The 21,858-nt window shown below is 39.2% G+C and overlaps 1 protein-coding gene across 12 annotated transcripts in view; it reads right to left on the reverse strand.

Annotated features, from left to right (window-relative positions):
• Positions 1 to 305: 305 nt before the first annotated feature.
• LOC123309977 (AF4/FMR2 family member lilli-like) overlaps positions 306 to 21,858 on the reverse strand; it is a 72,936-nt gene continuing 51,383 nt past the window's right edge. For 4 of the 12 annotated variants that reach the window (XM_044893300.1, XM_044893298.1, XM_044893304.1 and 1 more), the window contains 10 exons: positions 17,988 to 18,090; positions 9,673 to 9,845; positions 9,027 to 9,312; positions 8,652 to 8,816; positions 8,503 to 8,542; positions 5,853 to 5,907; positions 2,884 to 5,769; positions 2,698 to 2,794; positions 2,278 to 2,554; positions 306 to 2,173 (listed from right to left, as the gene is read on the reverse strand). In XM_044893300.1, coding sequence (XP_044749235.1) covers positions 2,049 to 2,173; positions 2,278 to 2,554; positions 2,698 to 2,794; positions 2,884 to 5,769; positions 5,853 to 5,907; positions 8,503 to 8,542; positions 8,652 to 8,816; positions 9,027 to 9,312; positions 9,673 to 9,845; positions 17,988 to 18,090 — 4,207 coding nt within the window. In that variant the 3' untranslated portion in view covers positions 306 to 2,048. Of the gene's footprint in view, positions 2,174 to 2,277; positions 2,555 to 2,697; positions 2,795 to 2,883; positions 5,770 to 5,852; positions 5,908 to 7,898; positions 8,153 to 8,502; positions 8,543 to 8,651; positions 8,817 to 9,026; positions 9,313 to 9,672; positions 9,846 to 16,472; positions 16,713 to 17,987; positions 18,100 to 19,243; positions 19,428 to 21,858 lie in introns of those variants that run through there. The other 8 variants (XM_044893299.1, XM_044893297.1, XM_044893301.1 and 5 more) reach the window with 5 other exon arrangements.

Here is a 21,858-nt window from a genome sequence, read left to right on the forward strand (position 1 = left end):
TTCGAGTCTTGATGAAAGTTGAGACTTTGGTGGAAAGAAAATTGAACCACATTTATCATGTATGAAAATTTCATAATCCTAAACGGTTACTTCATGAAAAAATATTTATATTACTTTGTTCAATTTCTTTCGATTTGGTTCCATTTTCTGTTCATAACTTATATAACTATCCATGACCTCAAACAATATAAATGAAGTGACAAAAGTTCTCAATAAATCCAACGTCCAGTAGAAATTGGATACATTTAGAATGGATAAAGTTTGGCTACAAATCCATGAGGTGAGCATAATAAAAACAAAATCAATAAATTAAATTAATATATTTCAAACAAAAACAAACAACATTATGTCAGTCGAAATTTCTGCTTATGTTCATTTTCTTGATCATTCTACGAAATGATGATCATTTCACGATTCGTTTCTGCAACAAATAAGAACAGGCACTTATTTCATAGGTACTACTTCATCTGAAATCAGCAAATTTTTTAGAGAGCATTGAGGAAATAGTGAATTTTGAAACAATAAAAAATTGGAACAATATCGAATCCATGGAGAAAACAAAACAAATTTTCAATTAGAAATTTCATCTAGAAAAGAAGTGAACACTTTGACTGAATAATTTTGTTTATAATACAATAGATACATTTTTAAAATACTTCAAGAAATTCTTGTGTAGAGAATACAAATTTCATTACTGTCCATCTGGCTTTGTTATGGTCCCATCGCTCTATTTGAAATTTCATTTTTAATTAAAGAATAATTATTTCGAGTAACAAAATAGCACCAAAAATTATTTTGCTCAAATTGTACCCAAACTTTTATCACATCGAGCAAAATTTTACTGAGGTATTGGGCCTCTATACCCAAAAAGTATAAGAGTACAGTCGATATTCGTTTCTATCAGAGTGAAAATTGAATTCTCTAAGTGACTGAAGGTCAATCTGGAAAAATGTAATGAAAATTCAGGTTTATGCTGGTTATTTGAGTACCATATAGTTTTACAGTGAATTTAAAAAATACCATTCTTTTTGTATCGAAGTTATGTTCAGTCTATCATTTGTTTCGTAATTTCAAATAGTATAAAAGTAATAAAGGTTATTTTAGCTTGATTGAGTTGAAGAAAATGCTGCATGAAATGATATGTACTTTTCGATATAATATCCTTTGTGAAAAAATTCAATCTGTACATGAATATCGACTTCTAAAGAATGTATTGAAATTTTACTCGATGAACTCATATGCACCAATTTTTTAATAAAGACAGGGTAGTATTTGACAAGGAGAAAACTTGAATTGTTTTAAATTTATGACGAACTTTATTGTTCCATTACTCTGAATAATGATTGTGATATATTATTGTATCACCTGAAAAATTAAAAGAATTCATATCTCCTCCCTCTGATACATTTCATATTGCAAATAATATTTGATTGTGAAATAACTAACAATTCCTCTCTTATGAAAATAGATAGAAGATAATACATTGATCAACTCAAAAAAAAACAATAATAATTATGAAAATTTTTTATATTGAAAATGGCCATAGTTGGAAAACACTTAAGATAAAAATTCAATAATTTAAAATTTATAAAATATACAAGATATACATAGATGTACACACATAACTAGAATATATGCAAAAATAACAATCATGACTTCTTATAATATATTCTTGCACAACGTAAGTTGTGAGTTTGATTCACTAGGCCACTATTTCAGCATGTACAAATATAGCAATTGTTTATAATATATATATTTATATAACTTTAAAATTACACTATTTACAATAATATACACTATTTACTCGAAATTTCCTACTTGTGTAAAAATATTATGTACAGAATATTCAAAGTCAACGGGTTAACTGCAGTTATATCTTGCAGTTAAACAGTCAAGTGTTTTAGGAATATAATTTCCTCACTATCGCCCACAGTCAAACTAATATAGAATTTCTTCTAGTTCAGCATTGTTGATTTGATCCATCGACCAAAAGAATTGACAGATATTTTCTTTGGCTTCTTAGATTTAGTCCTATATCGAAGGTTCTCTTATGTGTTTTCTTGCATTTCCCTTTGGACTAGTACTATTCCCCTCTTGCAATAAGACACCAAATGCCGAATTGTGCTATGTATCGTCAAAGGTCTGCAGGTCCTATCTAACTGGATGAAGAATTCTGAAATCGAAACGTGTATCAGTTAAAAATTCCATTTACCCTTTTATCATTTCCGTTGAATCAAAGCGAATCAGAATCGAGAGTGTGATGATTGTTTTACTCACCAGTAAGACCTGCATTTTGTACTAAGTTATCTGCTGCTTCCCAGAGGTCCATATAGCTGAGTAAGTATGTGAAATGCTGGTTTTGGATGGCCACCGCATTGTGCACAGCAACGGGCATCCAGATTCCTTGGTTTCGGTTAGGAAGGTCACTACTGCTGTAGCCAGAAGAAGAATGGCTTCCTATCGACCCCACAGAACCTGATGGCGACACTGGTGATGCAGCATTTGGCTGGGCCCCGCTCTGGTTTGGAGGATGTTCAGTGGTGGTAGCAGCACTCTGGACAAGAAGAAAACATGTTAATTATATTCTGCATGTGTGGTCAAGGTTTTTTGTGGGATAGTACTACAGTTTTAGCTCACCGAGCTCTGTTAAATGAATCTATAAACTTGTTATTTTCTGACTGGTGTTATGGAGCTTACCTTATTACAAAAGTCCGCAATAGTTTTTTGATATTCCCTATTTTCTCTCCGTTTTATTTCGAGGAGTTTGTAGTATAGTCTTGACTGGCATCGGTAGCTGCAAAATAAAATGAAAATCATTAGAATTGTATTCTTCAAGAACTTCAACAAATTAGTGTTTGGAAATTTTTTTATATTGGTACTTACTTCAAGACGGCCAGGGTGGTAAACATCTGGGAGTACATATGTTGCTTGTATCTCCCCGAAATGTATTTAATCAGGGAGAGCGTGTCCCTGAACATAGTGAACGCTGCCGCCTCTGTACTCCTCTCATTTTCCATGGCATCCCCAGTCAGCAGGAAGTAAAGTACAGCATCCATGTACAAGAGGCATTGTTTAAAAGGATCGGACACCGTATCTGCCAAATGTTTCAGTCTTTTGGCCTCAACCAAATATTGGTTATGATCCCTGCTATCAAATTCTGCCGGTTCCTCAAACCTTTCGAAATACGAAAAAGCCACAATTTTTTGATTTGAGTTATCGCCGCTCGTCGAGGCTTTTTGATCGTTGCTGTAAGTTATTTTATGCTGGTTCGTTTTAGATGATGGTCTTTGATCTTCGACGTGAGCAGGTTTTTCTTGATTAGTTTGTTCTTTTTTGGTTGATTCTTTTTTCGAGGATTTTGAGTCTTCAGGATTTGTTACTTTTACATCGCCAGGATTCCTTTCGTTATTGGTTTGTGGCAAGTTGGTGTTATTAACTGTACTTGATTTGTCGTTTTCCCCTTTTTTCTTTTTCGAAGGTGACTCATCGGTTTTGACTTTTGAAGAATGCTCACTCACGACCGAACGTGAAGAACTGTGACTATGGTCTCTTTTCCTTTTCTTAGATTTTTGTTTTGTTTCGTCCTTAGGTTCCTTGCCATGCTTGGAACTTTTATCTTTTGATTTGTGTTCTTTATCTTTGTGGCGCTTCTCCTTTGATTTTTTGTCCTTGTGCTCTTTCTCCTTCGGCCTGAGATTCTCTTCTTTGGGTTTGCACTCTTCGTCTTTCATTTTCCTAACTTCATCCTTAGTCTTATGATCCTCCTCTTTCGTCTTGTGATCATCTTTCGGTTTCTGTTCTTTTATTTTGCATTCGTCTTGTTTGATTTTGCGATTTTCCTCTTTCATTTTGTGATTTTCGCTTTTGATTTTGTGTTCTTTTTTCGTTTTGTGATGTCCATCTTTGGATTTTACATTTTCATCCTTCTTCTTAGGTTCCTCGGGGATCGATTTGCCATCCTTTTTAAGACTGTGGTCTTTTTCTTTGTTTTTACGATCCTTATCTTTAGATTTGTGTTCTTTTTTCTTGGAAGTCTTCTGTTCGGGATCTGCGTTTTTAGATTTTTCGTTGGAACTCTTATGTTTTTCTCTTTCTTTCTCTTTTTCCTTTTCTTGTGGCTGGGGTTTAACATCCTCGATTTTTTCCTTACAATTCATCTGTTTGGCGTTCAGTTCCTGCATGTTGATCTTCATTCTGAACACATCCTTATCGTAAGGTACGGATTTTTTCTCGGGCGTTTGCGGCACGTTTTTGACAGGTGACTGCGTAGGTTTCGCAGGTGGTGAGGCAGTCTTTACAGGTGTCGTGGCCGATTTCGCAGATTCGGGTTTAGCGTCGTTTTTCGACGTTACGGTGTTCGAGGTGAAGAGATTGTCCTCCGATATGAACCTCTCGTAGTCTTCGGTTATGATGACGGTGACGCCGCCCTTGCCTTTGCCACCTTTACCGCCCCCTTTGCCGCCTCCTTTACCGCCTTCAGAGTCTCTTTTCGGGGTGTAGAGTTTCCTCAAGAAATCGCTCTTGTTTTTATCTTGTACGCGATCCTTATCTTTCTCTTCTATCTTCGTACAACCGTTGGATTTCTTGGACTTGGTAGCGGAGTCGCTGAGCTCGCTGTCGGACGACAGTTTCGGTTTTTCGTCGTCCGAATCGCTGTCGCTGGAAGTGGGCACCGTCTCCGAACTTTTCGCGTTCTTGAACGCCTTCTTCGCCGGTTTCTTCCTGGACGCCGTCGCGTTCTGTTTGTCCCTCGTCGATTTGTCGGTTTTGGTCTTGCACGTGTCGGATTCGTCGTCGGACGACAAGCACGCTTTTGATTTTTTGGTTTTGATCTCGTCGTCGGAGCTCGTGCTCCTCTTCTTCTTGGGCCTACCGCGTTTTTTCACTTGCCCGTCCGCGTCTGACACACTGGAAGTCCTCTGTTTGCCCTTGAGCTCGTTCTTGGGCAATTTCGGCCTGCCGCGTTTTTTCACCTTCACTTCGCCGACCTGCTCGTCTTCGGGTTTGATCTTACGCGGCCGTCCCCTGTTACTCTTCGGTTTCACCGCGTCCGTCGGAGCACTGTTTTTGTTCGTCGCGGGGGGTTGTTTGATTTTTTTAATGTCGAAGTCCGAATCGGAGTCACTGTAAATAGTTGCCATAGTCCGTTTCGCTTGCTGTTTATCACTGACCCGTGTCCTATCGTCTTCATCACTATCACTACTATCGTCCGAGTGTCTGGTAACTATTTTGTTAGAGTCTTTCTGCGCGATTCTGCCGTCGCTACTGTCCGAAGACACGCTGGACGACGCTGGTATCGCGTTCTTGTGTTTCGCTGATTTGGCCGGAACGTACGGGGTTTTTTCAATGGGGGATAGCGGAGCGACCACCGAGTCCTTGCTGCCCGGATCTATGTAGCTGGCCAGGTTCCATCTTTTCTTCTGCTCCTCGTTGTCGGTCTCGAAAGACGGCGTCGGCGACTTGACCCTTTGCACCGTCGTCGCGGGTATCGGCGCCTGCACTTCTACCGCAGGTTCTTCCTTCTCGTTGTCCGAGTCGTCGCTGCTGGAATCGCTGTCCGATCCGGAGTCGGACGAGCTGGAAGAGCTGTCGTCTTGGTCCTCGTCCTCCTGGACGGTCTCCTTCGCCTTGGGCAGGATGTGGGGGATGTCTACCATGCGATTCGCGGCCGGCGTCGCGGCTATGGGCGACAGCATCCTTTCCATTATGGGATGGTCTTCCTCGTCGTCCTCACTGGTGTCGGACAAGGCCAATTGCGACCTCAGATCGCTGTTGAAGAAATTGAGGTTTAGTCGAATGCGTATCTAAGGTTTGGGATGCGATTCTAAAGGGTTTGGTGGGGGAATACTTACGCTGATGACCCGGAGACATTGTGACTGGTTTCATCGGGAAGATCCTCATTTAGTTCTGAAAAAAAAACAAGGGTTAGTAAAATGGAGGTTTCCAATTCTGGTGAAAGCCAGCAAGGTCTCTGAACGTTAAAATGTATCCTAGATTTTTAACAGATTCTGAATCACGAATGGCATTTCTCGAGACATAGGTGATATTGAACTGGACTAACCTAACCATACACAAATATGAAATTAAATAACATAAAATATCGACAAAAATTGGTAACATTGAATCGAACCAACAAACAATAAAAAAAAAATTCACAACACACGGTTGAAATTGAACTAAAATAATCCATTTGAGAAGAATCGGTAAACTGAACTACACTTTCTTGATTAAACCTATACAGAGTAAGTCTTCGACTTGTACATATGTCTGAATAGAAGATTCCTGTGGTCCAAGAAAACACTAGATAAAACGATAAAGCCATTTTGAGATTCTAAAGTTAGCTATACAATCTCTGAAAAAACAAAATTACCTTCAGAATAACAAGCAGATACGATACTACATATCTGTGGATCTGATGTGAAGGTTCTCTAATGACCATTTGACTATTTTGAAATATAAAAGTATTTTATTCATTTTATATATTTATTATTGTATTATCAAAAATTATCTGTGAAATTCGAAAAATCGGGTATTTTCCCTGAATTCTGTTTAAACGAACCACAGATGTGTAGTGTCATAGATTTAGCTTGTTATTCTGAAGAGAATTTTGATTTTCCAAGGGTGACATGCCTCATTATGAAGAGTTAAAAGGGCTATATCTTTTCATCTAGGCCGAATCGGGGAAAATGGTAAGGGCAAAGGGTGTTTTTTTCGACCTCAAAAATCTACTGTTATAATATATGTACAAGTCAGAATCACCCTGTATAAAATCTTGGATTCAGAAGGTATTCCGATTTTGATCCTAGACAAGAACGATAACAAACTCTTTGTTCCATCAAAATCATTCTGCATTCGTGCATTAACGTTCCTCGAAATTGATGGGTGGTAGAGGAGCCATCTGCTGAATGGTTATCCACCTGCTGGCAGGTGGATGTCCGGACCATTGTGGTAAATAAGAAGTTACTGTTTTCATCATTCGATTACTATTGTTGGAATGATAATCAAATTCTTTTTTTCTTGTTTAACTTTTAAACATTTTTTATTATGTGCGAATTGTTCAAAAACTGTAAGAAATTCACCCATGAGTTCGTAGGAAGTAACAAGCTACTTCCGGTTTTAATATTCACATTATTTTTACAACAGGTCCGCTAAGCACCTGTACCCATATCCAAACAAAGGATTTTTTCTAGTGTACCAGCTTTATCATTAATTTTTTTTTTCTTCGAGAATAGGGATAATTTCAGGTATAATTATGATCCTACTACAGATCACCTTTACTACGTTTTTTTTTTTCATTTTTCCAAATTCTGAGGAGACTTTTCTTTGTCGATAATTTTTAGTTTTAGTTTTAATATTTTGAGTTTAATTTTAATTTTTATTATTATTTTTCTCGCGCGATTACAAATATTTGTTATTGTCAATAAGAAGTAATACGATTAAATTGAATTGAATCCAAGAATATTTCTTCTCGGAAAAAGTTACGAATGGTCTAATTCCCGAATCAATTGAGATTGACAGCGGTGGAAAGAACGAAAGATATCGAGTTTCCTGAGTAGTATCTATTTTCAAAGTCAGTGACCTCATTGTACGCGATTAAATAGCTCAAAGCGGAGAAATATGATAAATAGCGCGACGATTTACTCAAACAAAGTGCACTCCAATCGGGGCTCGAAAAAAATTAATAATCGTCGGCAATCGGATTGATATTAGAATGAATGAAAGGTATCGGGAGATCGCCATTCAGACGCAACAAAGGACATCCACACGAAACCATAAACAAACGTTTTATTAGGGTTCAAGCACCTGGTTCGCCGCATCGCGCGCCATTTATTCCATTCCGCGATCTCCTCACTACAATTACCACATTACGCGACCGAAAAGAACCAATCCCGACTTACCGCAACTCTTGTACAAACTCCTGTATGCGCACAAGTCGTGCGCGACCATTTTGGCGAAACTCAGTACGGGGGGGAAAACAATAACAACAACAACAACACAAAGGGAAGTTTCAACGCGAGAAAACACCCCGACGAAACGTCGGATATCAAGGAATTACCGCGAGAGCGACAGAAAAAGTTTCTGATTCGAAATCGGTTCGTTTCGATGAATTATCCACCATTACACAGGCTGAAAACTGCACGTCCGCCGATTTGCGTTCAGGCTCCCTGCGATAGCGCGAATGCACTGGCGCGCGGGTACTCTGTCGTCGACTGCCCGGAGTCGTTCCGAACGACGGAAGGTGCACTCTTGTACAGCCCTCTTTTCCCCCGCGTTTTCTTCCAACCCCTCGGCGGGAACGGCTCATTTCGTCCTCGGATTAATTTTACACCGATTGAATTTCGATTCGCGCGTTTCGATGTTCCGTTTGACGTCTCCCGAATTTTGGAGCTCTGTGGTCTACGTTTAAGTTTCCACGGAAACGAAAATCATAGAACGATTAGTTTCTAGGTTATTACGCCTGATAAAATGGTTCTTCTATAAAGAAAACTTAGTTGTACTCACTCGGAATCGAAGAATCTCTAGACGGAGGCATCTCTGACAACTGTAATAAAAAATGGGAGTCAATAATAATCGATAACCTAGTGAATCTTTTTTTAAAAGCATGTCAAAGCAGTGTCAAAATGTGATATGAAAATTCTAATTCAACTTACCGTTGCAGTAGGCTGATGGAAGAACAATCCGTTGTTGTCCATGTCCGTCCTTGGTGTGGCAGCAATTGCTGAAATTGGCGCTTTCAGCATTATCATCTCCTCAAGAGCCCTGTCCACCTCGAAGTTGGAGGGAGCTGGAGTCTGATGAGGTAAAGTTTTTCGGTCCTGTAATATTAAAAGTGTGAAAAAAAGGTAAGTATCGAGGATATCTGAAAGAGTGTGAAGGAGATTGGAGTTCAGGTTAGTTAAGTATGAAGCAAAGAAAACCGACTAAACAAAGTCGAGAATCAGTTTTTTCGATAGTAAACTCAAAATATTCAGCTCGATTTTCAGAGCGCCTTACAGTTGATGGAAGAGCTGGAGTTCTACACTTACCGGTACAGGGGCGGCTGGACGGGACATCTGATTTTGGTTAGGACGACCCGCGGCCACAGAATTATGCATCATCTGCTGATACTGGCCGTTGCCGTTCTGTCTGTAAGCGGGGTAGTTGTTGCCACTGCCCTGCCTAGCCTGGTGGCCCTGATAAGGGCCGCGTTCTTGAGTTCTGCCGTCGACCGGCCTGTGTTGATTTGGAACGGCCCTGTCGGGCCTGAATGGGAAGCCAGGGTGGTGGTTGTTAGGCTTCTTGAACTCGTGCCTAGCTGCATCAGGAGGCGGTCTGCCGGGAAAAATATGAATATGTATTTTGTAAATATGAGTAAGGGAATGCGGTGTTTCAACAAGGGCTAAAAATGAAGATATGACGCGTTGATTTGCTGTCACGATAGACTGGACATCATGATTGGTACTACAAGTCCAATAACGATATCAAAAAGTATGTTACACACATAAACACGTAACTGTACAGAGATATACGTCAAATAAAAAACTAAAACAAGGAAAGTACATTCATGATGCTCTGCACAAGAATTGAACAGTGACATTCAACCGATCGAGTTTATTGAAACAAGTCGAAAAGTAGCGTTGTTGAGACACTTTTTGCCGTCAGTGGGTTCGTGCGAATTCTTGAATTACTAACCTGTTTGCTGGTTGATGGGGTGGCATATGCGGCCTCGGTTGCACTGCATACATTGAAGTGAAACCGGGGTCGATCAAGCCCTTATTCCCCTCGAACAAATGCTTGACCTTCCCATATTCTCCAAGTCTGCTATTTATGCTCTTCACCACTGGGTCGTTCTTCGTTGGAGGAACCTGAGAAGAATGGAGAAATTAAAAAGTTAAAAGTAGCCCAAAGCACAGGTTATTATGATAGTTTCCACAAATTACACTGACGCAAAAATATTTCATGTTTGTCGCAAAATGTTATGACATTATTAACTATTCTGAATGAACGTTGGATTAAATCATGAATTCCCTCAAACTTGCCAGTTACCATTCAAACTATGAACAAATTAAAGGAGGGAAATTCCGCGAGACAACTTCACGAAAACAATGGCGAACCTTGGGGATCAGTCAATGCGAATTCACAACGTTCATTATGAATAGTTTGAATGTCGCTACTGAAATATTGTAAACAAACTGTGGGGGAAGTTGCTAGAACAAATATCGAATGGCGGATAGGAATTTTAATTTTTATGTAAATGGTGCGTTGAAGAAGAGCAAATCCCGGGTCTTGGGCTCAGTTTGGATACTTGGTTGTCGAGATCTGCTGAAATGCATTCATTGCATTTTTCCGAAAATGTTATTGTTCGTGGAAAATTTCATTCTAGGTCAACATAATAAGTATAAATTGACCGTGACGAATACGTTGGTATTTGTTTGAAGCCCCCGACATATACACAGTTTGGATTTTTTGTTTTGTGGAGAGCATAAGGAGTACAGAAAAATTTCCGATAAAAGATATGTTGAATTTATATGAAGCGAAATCACTATTGGAGCTCTTATTTTCTCTCTCTGCAAAATAATTAATGAGGGTGAGGAGACCGAGCTGAATAGCCTCAAATATGGCAACCAGTGGTGACTAGCGATAGACAATGAAAGCCTTTTTAATTTCCTGAATTTAGATAGAAAACTGCGGATATTTTGTACTCTTTGATTTCTCTAGAACTGTTAAAAACCTTTGTTACTCTTTAGTTTTTTATTTTATTAAATTTTTCTTTTATTCTACTTTTTGTTTTTTATTTTATTTTTCGTTTTGTGTTTCAATAAAGATGAAAGTAAACTAGTTTTATTCGCGAACAACCCACGTTTTTTTTTCGGACTTAATAATTTGTCAATATGATCGGACAATTTTCCGACCGATCGACGGACCAAAGATGAAACGGATCGATATCAACCCGAGGCGAGGTCGTACGAAAGTTGGCCGGCGCTGATTCGGGCCCTCTCACTAGCGTAATTTAACCGGTTAATTCGGTATTAAATCGGAAGACACGGTTCCGGGCTCTCGCAACAACGGCCATTAAAAATGAAAACTGCCTTTGTAGGGGTTGGCGAATTTATCGCCATTATCGGCGTGGCCCTTATTGGGCCATTTCGATCTGGCGAACCTGTCCCGGGAACAGATGGGATGGGAATTTTCGAAAGACACTATATACATCGAATTCATTACTTACACACTTCTATCTAATATTCTGAGCTATTTTACGATCGCCTTTTTTCAAAATAGTCAACGCCGTTTGTCTAAAATTGATGGAAGATGATAAATTCATCATTCGGTTCCCTCAAACTTCAAAATTATAATTTATGTTAAAGTACATACCTTGCGCTTTTCAATTTCTCTAAGAAATTTCGATGTAAAACGATGTTTCGCCATAGTCGCACCAAATACTACCACCACACTCACTACGTTTGAACTCAACTGAGCAGCATAAACATATAGAGAAAACTAAGGTTGCTACTGCAAAATTTTCTGATATATACACCCCCTTAGTGGTGGGGGTATTGAAATTGACTACTTAGCAAAAATATATTTCTGAATCACCTGTAAACTCTCAAAGGGATTCAGCGAATCTTTCCTTTCACGAACAGTAAAGTGAACCGATTCTGAGAAATATAAATAGATAATAGGTTCGATATTTATGAAGTCATTAGTGTGTACCCTTTACACCCCCAGCGAGGATTAAAGAATTATAGGTACCTGTCTCCACAAAGAATATACCCAACTGGACGCAATTCAAAACTCATTTACTATGAATAAAATGAGCCGAAAATTTCGATAACTCGAAAAATTAAGAAATTTAGCAACCGTCCTTTTGTTATTATAAAATTAACCCTCGTAAAAGCTTGTCGACTGTTCGGCCATAAATCTCAATGCAAGTGCACAGTGAATTGTACTTGGCTACTCGGAAATGGAAGGGTGAAGTTTGATGAGAGGCGGGTGAATTAATCTTATTGAAAAAAATTTCGAATTATTTTGTGTTATCATGAAGTAGGTTTTTTCAAGACAATACTCATGTTGATTATTTTGAACCATCACTTTTGCATTCGAATTTATACTCATATATAAAAACCACCATTTTCAAACTGAGCTTAACAGAAAAATATTCAATTTTTTTTTCAAAAACAAGACGTGAATCACTTTCTTCTGATTGTACCTGTTGAAAATGAGATGAATTCATCTCTCCGTTTTTGAATTAAGATGGGAATAAATAGCATTGTGAAGCATAGGGCGAATGAAAGTATTGTACAACCTAAAGTTCGCTTCTGACCAATTGAGCGGTAAACTACTTATTTGCGGGCTAAGTGCGTTTGATACGAATAAGGCGATAATGTCGAGAATTGGGCAGTCCATTTTAACGCGGAAAAACGTGAAGCTTTCTTTCGAATCCGATTACCCGATAAGATACAATATGTGTGTGTCTATTAATAGTGAATAATTCGAGAAGGAGAAACTTCTCTCTAAGCCCAAGGTCGAAAAACAAAATGTTCCTTGATTATGTGGCAATCATTACGTGATATCTTCGACGCTGTTCACGATTCCTGCAATGCAACCGGTATCTTTCGCATGAAAACACATCGGCCGGCTGCAAAATCCTTCTGATAAAGACGCTTCATTTCGCGATTTTAAGAACTGAATTGGAACGAACTAGTAGTCGGGAAATGCACATTTTTCTCTTTGCTTTATTAGTGGGAGCGCCCACCAAAGTGGCGTAGCACTGTCATGACATATACATTGCAAAATTTTCAGATCTGAGTGAAGTTTCAGTTATTATTTTGCATCGCCGTTGTCATGTATGTGCCATGTCAGTGTTACGCTACTTTGGTGGGCGCTCTCCCCTATACTTCATTCACTTTTATTTTAGCAGTCGGTTGGCCATGAAAATTTGACACATTTCACTCTGTATAGTACGAAAATGTGGGATATGAAGCTTGTCAAAACATTTTTAGGTTTTAAATCAACGCTATGTTACCCGTTCTACGTAAAAGTTTCTGTTATTACGTATTTTATCACTATGTCGAATCTCTTCTGAAAATATGTGACGAACATAATTGAAGTTTATACAAACTGATTGAAGTCATACCAAATCCAGTTATTTGCATGGAAAATACAAGAGATCAGTATAATATCATAATATGCACTAGCTTGAGGAGAGTTAATGTTCGTAATCTTCTTTAACTTACATCATTTGTAGATTTCAAAAAGTTTAACTCGAAGATGAAATGCATATGATGCAGTGGTTGGGAATGGGTATGTATCGAAGGAATCGACAGTCAATTACAAGAATGTTAAATTTTTCAACAAAAATCATCTTGCATCAATATAAGTGAAATGAATTGAAGGAAGTTTCAAGTTAAGATGAACTTCACATGAATAAACAAGTAACAGGGCAACTTGCGCGTATTTGTGGCTATTCATCTCGATACATTGATGTAATGGTAATAATTAGGTATAGTACCTTAAGACATTTACATTGTATAGGACAAGTCAAATGAAAAATAGAAAAATCCATTTTAGGGAACTTATTCTCCAATGACATTTATCTAAAATCCTGCAGTAAAATTTTCGCATTAATTCATTCAAACATGAAATTCTCAAATGCCACCACTTTTTTGGGTCTCCCAATAGAAGGAAATTCTTTATCATCCTCTTCATTCACAATTTTTCTGATTGTGGAAATATTCAGCTGAAATATATGTCATTTAGATTCAGATGAAACATTATATAAATTCTCTTACATTGAATATATTCGCTACCGTCTGACGTATTGTGGATTTTAGAATATCAGGGTATAACTATTTGAATGAGTGGACCTGAATTCTAAATAGCACTTCCTGAAACCCTGTCTCTTTTTTCAATCACTTTCGGCATTTTCGTAATAAAAATTGATATTAGTTGTGGCAACGGCGTTATGACATTAACGACATTTCATGAGTGCCAACCTAACTTCGTTCTAGTTACAAAAACTTGAGAAAATTATTTCATGGCCAACCGACTGCTAAAATAAATTTGAATGAAGTTTACTTAGTCGAATCGGTACTACTCATTCTTGCTCTTGATCGGTTCTGACCTCATTTTCGTCAATTTTGTTTATATTTCCGTTTGGCAAACGTCAAAAATCCCAATTTTATCGGTTTTTTCTGGTCTTTCCCCTTCGTTTAGAGTGTAACCTTGGCACGGTCCTATTTTTCGCTTCAAGTTTGGTTTCCTTCCTTTATAAGAGCATTTGTGTATACGAATGAGAAAAATAAATCTGCTAGAGATCAATAACCCCGTGGATCTAGCGTAAGTGCCACAGTCGTAACGTTAGTGTCGCAAAAATTTCAAATAATTCGCTTCGTATCTCACTCACTTAAAAATAAATCCCGTATGACTAACGTATACGGGATCGGTGAATAAGAATTATATAGGACTGAAATAAATCGAAAAGCATCAAGGACGACGTTTAGCCATGTGTGTGTGTGTGCACTGGTAGTCGGAGGTGCAGCAGATAATAGGTCAATTTGAAAGAACGTCCCATTTACTACGAATAAGAATAAGGAATTTCGATTCGTATTTAACATGATGGTTCCGATATTCCGATCTGCTAGAAAGTATATATCTATACGTATCTGTTGCAGACATCGAATAATATAATATACTTTGTTCCGAAGTTAAATGAGATATCGTTATCTTTTCGCGTTTTGCGGCAGTTACGAAAATTATTTGTTTGGATCCCGTTTGTGCCGGCGTAATAAAATTAGAATGGCACGTTATCGATCCGGGAGCGCAAGTTTTCAACTTTATCGTCCATTGTTCGGGTGAAAATTGTGGATCGGAACTTCTCCATCGCTGCGGGGGGGCGGGTTCGTAGATAGGTGAGGAACGACGGTTTTGAGCGAGGGAGATTGAGATGACGCGCGTCGCAATTTTTCTAGGCCACGAACGATGGAGACGGGGCCAAATTTAACGCGGATGAGAAGAAATATTGGGATATTTCGCACAATGGAATGTAAACGACTGTTGCTCGTATTCCGATTCGTGGTACTGACTGGATTTGATGGTTATGGATAATGTCAATGAATTTTCTATTGAAAACAGTCAAATGTCATCGAAACAGAAGGGTATATTCAACAAGATACCGGCGCGTTCGCCATTTCGTTCGAGATGAGTGTTTCTGACATTAGAAATGCGGATTTATTTATAATTTGGATAATTCAATTAATGAAATTGTGTATACTTCATTCACTTTTATTTTAGCAGTCGGTTGGCCATGGAAATTTGACACATTTCACTCTGTATAGTACGAAAATGTGGGGTTATGTCGCTTGTCAAAACATTTTTGGGTTTTAAATCAACGCTATGTTGCCCGTTCTACGTAAAAGTTTCCGTTATTACGTATTTTATCACAATGTCGAATCTCTTCGAATCTCAATATGTGACGAACATAATTGAAGTTTATACAAACTGATTGAAGGCATACCAAATCCAGTTATTTGCATGGAAAATACAAGAGATCAGTATAATATCATAATATGCACTAGCTTGAGGAGAGTTTATGTTCGTTATCTTCTTTGGCTTACATCATTTGTAGATTTCAAAAATATTAACCCGAAGATGAAATGCATATGATGCAGTGGTTGGGAATGGGTATCTCCCGAAGGAATTAACAGATAATTACAAGAATGTTAAATTCTTCAACAAAAATCATCTTGCATCAATATATGTAAAAGGAATTGAAGGAAGTTTCAAGTCAAGATGAACTTCACCTTTGAACAAAAATTTCACATGAATAAACAATTAACAGGACAACTGGCGCGTATTTGTGGCTATTCATCTTAATACATTGATGTAATAATAATAATTAGGTATTTATTAGTACCTTAAGACATTTACATTGTATAGGACAAGTCAAATGAAAAATAGAAAAATCCATTTTAGGGAACTTATTCTCCGATGACATTTATCGAAAATCCTGTAGTAAACTTTTCGCAGTAATTCACTCAAACATAAAATTCTCAAATGCTACCACTTTTTTGGGTATCCTAATAGAAGGAAATTCTTTGTCATCCTCTTCATTCACAATCTTTCTGATTGTGGAAATATTCAGCTGAAATATAAGTCGTTTAGATTCAGATGGAACATTATATAAATTCTCTTACATTGAATATGTTCGCTACCGTCTGACGTATTGTGGATTTTATAATATCAAGGTATAACTATTTGAATGAGCGGACCTGAATTCTAAATAGCACTTCCTGAAACCCTGTCTCTTTTTTCAATCACTTTCGGCATTTTCGTAATAATTGATATTAGTTGTGGCAACGGCGTTATGACATTAACGACATTTCATGAGTGCCAACCTAACTTCGTTCTAGTTACAAAAACTTGAGAAAATTATTTCATGGCCAACCGACTGCTAAAATAAATTTGAATGAAGTATACATTCAATGTTTACTCACTGATTAAGGAGCATACTTCATGGAAAATCTTCCATTCGAACATAGATGGCAGGTCTCGTATGCTAAGACGTCAAGAATGACATATGTCAACGATAATCGTCACTACAACGCCGACATTCGAACTGTTCTTCGGGAAATAGCCTGCAAAAAGTTCCCACTCGCGCAATTTACGGCTTAAGACGAAAAAACAATCGAGGGTATCCTCTCCGGGTTCGAGCGCCGCTAAACCTCGGTGCAGGAAAAACTATCGAAAACGTTACTATTAACTGTTGGCCGTTCCACGAGCGACTCGGATGATTAATGTTTGACGTATTATCACATTTAATTTGCATACAAATTATAATTAGAAATTCGAGCCCGACGAAGGCTACGGACGCCGAGATGTCGTCGTGTCGGCGCGATGTTTTATTCGGGTCATATCGGCGATGCGTTGCCGCGGAAACGGCGAGACAATGCACGAAATACGTTTTTCGCGTTCGGAGAAACGTAATTTCGGAATTTCAGAACGACAACCGAGAAAACCCCGCGATACCGATCGGAGATGGATCGGAGTCGATCGTAAATCACGCTAGGTGGGATCCTAAGGGACCCGTACAAAGGCGATAAGTCAGGAAGGGAAAAGGACCGTAAAAAATGACAGTTTATCGACCGTAAATCTGCGATGAGTGCAACAAGCTTTTGAAGGGGGTTTACGGCCTTGCAACCTTGAGCATTATTTCAGGAATGCAACAATAATTCCTTCCATGATGGTGTAGACAACGAAATATGGACAGAAGCGCCTTAACTCCACGTAATGTAATTACGATTTATTCTCGGTGTTATATAGTTTCGCGCTATTTCGCCTTCGGTAGATTATCTGACGTATCACCAACCTTGTTGATTCCAAGTTATTTTGGGTTTCGCAATGACCGTACGATAAGGAAGAAATCATGACCTTTCTTCGAATTCATGTTTACTCAACGCTCAACGCATAGTCGATGACACTTATAAGTGAGGTAGCGTAGTTTTTCGAAATGTTATCATCTTCATTCGGAAGACCCTTTAACCATTTCCGACATCTGCAATCTCGAAGAATTCGAAGCGATGGAGTTGTCATTGTTTACGGATCGTTCGAACTGATGAAGAGGCGAATCGCGAACGAAACGGGGTCCCGTTGAACTAGTCTAATAACGAGAATAAATGAAAATTTACTACCTGAGCAAACCCTCCAGGATTTGGTCATTGGCCACCTTTGTACTTGCCGCCTCGGAATAACACGTGTTTGGCCCAAGTGACCGATGGAATGGGCCTTGGAACATGCCCGAAGGGATGATTTTGATTTCGGGAAAAACAGAAAGACCGAATGGAAAATACGTCACTGGTTCTTTCTGTTTTCATCCTGACGTAAACACGTTAACGGTTCATCCTAGGTGATGGCCTTGAAAATGACAGGTCTCCTGGGGGAACCCGAGAGATTCCTCCAAGGTGCATCAGTGGTAATTTGTGGAAATATGGGAAAGAGAGTTAATGGCTTACCTTAACTGGATTTCCAAAGAGGGGGGGAATAACCAGTGGTGTACCTGCCGGATTTTCTTGCATCCTGGCTCTCATCTGTTTCTCCCGCTCTCGCTGGCGTTCCCTGTCAACACTGAAAAGGTTAATATCAGGTTCAACAAGTACATCACTACCAAACACTACAAAAAGCGAGCAACACAAAATCTTGGGACTTTATGAGGGGTAGGCACGCACACAAGAGTTCTATCGTTCGCTGACAATCACAGAAATCGCACCAGAGTATATCACCGCGGAAGGGTACACACATTCGGGAACGATTTGAAGCGCCACCGAAGGACAATGCCGCCTCCGCGACTGAAGGACCGATCCGAGGGGGTGCGTTCTCTTCGTCGAGTGTCACGGCGCGTAGAAGAAGACGTCATTAACCCCTAATCGTGGAAATATTCGACGGAGATAACGAAACTTGCTCTCCTGTTGAGACATACTTGTTACTCTACCCGATGCACGGACACACGACAAGGTTCCAATTTCAACTTTCTGCACGTTGCTTCGGTGCGATCCAGCGATCGACGTTGCCGGCTACGAAAAATATTGCGTTCCGTACGAACGGAGCCCGTCCAAAACACCGCGATCGCATCGTAACGAAAGCGAATAATATGCGGAAATTTACCCAAAAATTTGTATCAATTACGGGGACGCGTAAAGAGCTCATTAGACGAATCCCTGGGTGAAGGAGGAGCTCTCAAGGTATCCGTATCCTGAATAAAAATCCGCGTGAATCGGATCTCGTCAACGATGTGGCAACGTCGATCGGATCCGGTCTGGTTTGTGACGTTAAAGTAGTAACCCACGATCTACGTCATATTATCATTACCGAAAGCGAAAGAGAGAGGAATAAGGAGCGAGGGAGACGGCAGGATCACGTCGAGATCGAGCAGCGGTCCTCAAACTCGTGCTCAAGGGGACAGTGAGTCATTTAGATCGTTTCCGGAAAAATTGGTTGTTACGGCTAGGATGTAAAGGGGCGATAATTGCCTGCGCTCGACATTGTCGATCGCGTTATCGATAGTTTCCGATACTTATCGGCATTTTCTATTTGTAATGGGGTTATGATCGTACGGATACTCCGGACAATCGTAAATCCAGGGGAAACACCCTCAAGTATGGATAAATTGATCTGTAAGGACATTGTTGATACTCAATGCTACAATTAAATTGGAAACTTTTCAAAGCATGCAAAAGGTTCGATTTGGTTTGAAAACGGAAAAAATCATTACCCGTCTGTCATTTTCACGGTTTACATTCAGAGACACCAAGTTTAGTTGAGTGTTGCACATCCGTCCAACCCTTTTCCTGATATCTCATGAGATAGATCGTTGAGATCGGGCGCCTAAAACCAGCGCCATCCGACAAAGGTATTCCTGGAATCTTCCTCTAGGTCCCAACAGAATGATTTTATACCTGCAATCGAGGAATAGATTTGTCACACGAAAATAAATGATAAAACATTGAACTGCTACATGAAAAATCGGAGATTTCAAACGCGCATTCCTACCAAACGCGAGCCCTTGTAGGGCGTTATATGTTTCAACGCCCCAACTATTGTTCCGGCAGAAAAAACAGGTTATAAGGAGGAAGCTCCGGTTTAATTTTAAACGGAGTCTGGACTATAAATATAACATGTAGCGAAGGGCGCGTTTACCCAATCAAAAATCCACAAATATCTTCGGGAAGAGGAAGAAAAGTCCTAATGAACTTGACGCGGTAAGTGTGCCACTGCCGACAACCCCCCAAATACGGCCAAGATTCGGGCACATTGCAACCAGGTGTACCACCTCTAAACGCCGTAGGGTTTAAAGCGGAAGCAAAGATTTATCTGAGGGCTCGTATCTGTCACGGTCCTTCGTTGAAGGGTTGCCTCTTTGTTTAAAGCCCTTAATGAAGTGTTGAGACGCTGCTGGTAATCCGTAATTCGATTTGAAGAATTTCCGGAGTATTGAAAAAGTAATTTATTGATTATTCTACATGTATTCGTATTTTGGAAACGAGACTAACGATCAATTTTGATTCCGCATCTGATTTTGAAAAACGGGAGTTATTAACAAAATCTACCGAATTGAAATATGAGGACTTTCAAGAATATTGAACCACATGTGTGTAATCCCTCCATAAGTTTTATGCGTTTGAATAGTTGATGATTATTTATATTAACGATAATTTCGGTACACAAATCAATTTTGTGAAACTTCGCAAACTCCATTAATATAAACGAATATAACTAACTAATAGGCGATGAGAAATCTCCAGCATAGTCCATTACATGATTTTTATGTACCTATTATAATCAGAGGTTCGAATCTACATCAAAGCCCTTTTGTTAAAGTACCCGTCGACTTCCCTTTCTCGGTTACCTGCTTAATGGAACAATATTATCGGTACATTATGAGAACATTAAGAATATTCTTTGAATTCGAAAGCAAATGTTAACGGAAGGTTAAGTATCGACCAGACGGGTAAACAATAAAATTTTTGTTATTGTCTTCTCCCTTGGCAGATTCTGGCAAAAATCTGATTAGCTACTTGACAGTTTTATAAAATATGAAAGATAACTACAAAATTCTACCTGGAAGCTTAGAAACTAAGCGTCGCAGTCAAATACGAAATATCCATGCTATAAAATTCTGAATTGACGACAAATTTCTTTGAACGCGCGTAATTACCTCAGGGGTGGATTGAAACCTATAATCGTGTGGAACGAATTAAAAATAATCAAGCAGTCTTCGTGAGGTGTTCTATGAATATTTCAATATATCGACTGTTTCGATAATACGGTTAATTCCAGCAAGATCGATTGACGAAATATCAATTTAGAACCTGAGCTCTAATAGGCTCGAATAAAATAACTGGAGCTAACTTGGTGAATAAAACAAGTAAAGTAAATGTCCATAAATGGGTTAACGAGACTCCTACCCTGAAAATTCCAATGAAACATTCATTCGTCATCATTTGAAACCTAATTTTTTGCTGGTATATTGATAGGCCGAGGCCAAAAACACAAATTTTCGCCTGTGTTAGCCTGTATCTGTCAAAAAGGTAGATTTGTTTACATTTGCGTTCGACAAACGTCAAAAATCTCGATTTTCCAGAGTTTTTTCTAATATTTTCGATGTGGCACCAGGGTCGAGGTTGCTACCTTGACATGGTCAAGTATTGGACTGCCGCTCGTTTGGTCCGCGATGGAGACCACTTTCCGAACCGTCTGAATCAGTTGATTTTCCTTGCTTGCCTCTCCGCTCGGTGCTCATGAAATTATTCGATGAAAAATAAATTTTCGGTATTCCTCGTGGAAAACTGTTCTATCCCCTTCTGTCGTGGGTAATTTCCGTTTAAATTTGATGCCGTCCGCTTCGCATACGTACGGTGGGGATTTTCGTATTTTGCGGGCAAGGTCGCGCGTTATGACGTCTCGACAAGCTGACAATGGTAACGAGTTGCAATTCGCCGGCGTTGCCGCTGGAACCTTGGCCCAGTAACGAAGGTTTTCCTCGATTTCAGCCGGTCGGATCCCGCCTAACGGAAGGCTGAGATTTCCCTTCCTGTCCCTCTAAAATGGCGCGCCGGAAAACTCCGGAAAATTTATCTTTGCGGCCGCTTGTCGATTGGTCACCGACCTGTCTTCGTATCGTGGCCATCTTCACGTTGATTATTCCAACGAATCAATCTTCGGAACACAGTAGGAATGAAAAATTATACACCCGTCTAGAATTGGGCAAAAATTGATGTGATCAAAATGCGTAATTTTGATTAAGTGACGGAAGTTCAACTGATAATGGTCGCTGTCGTTCAAAATCACAGTCGTAGGTCAATTAATTATAGATGGCGCTTTAAAGCT

This window comes from Coccinella septempunctata, chromosome 3 (assembly GCF_907165205.1).
Source record: "Coccinella septempunctata chromosome 3, icCocSept1.1, whole genome shotgun sequence".
NCBI lineage: Eukaryota > Metazoa > Arthropoda > Insecta > Coleoptera > Coccinellidae > Coccinella > Coccinella septempunctata.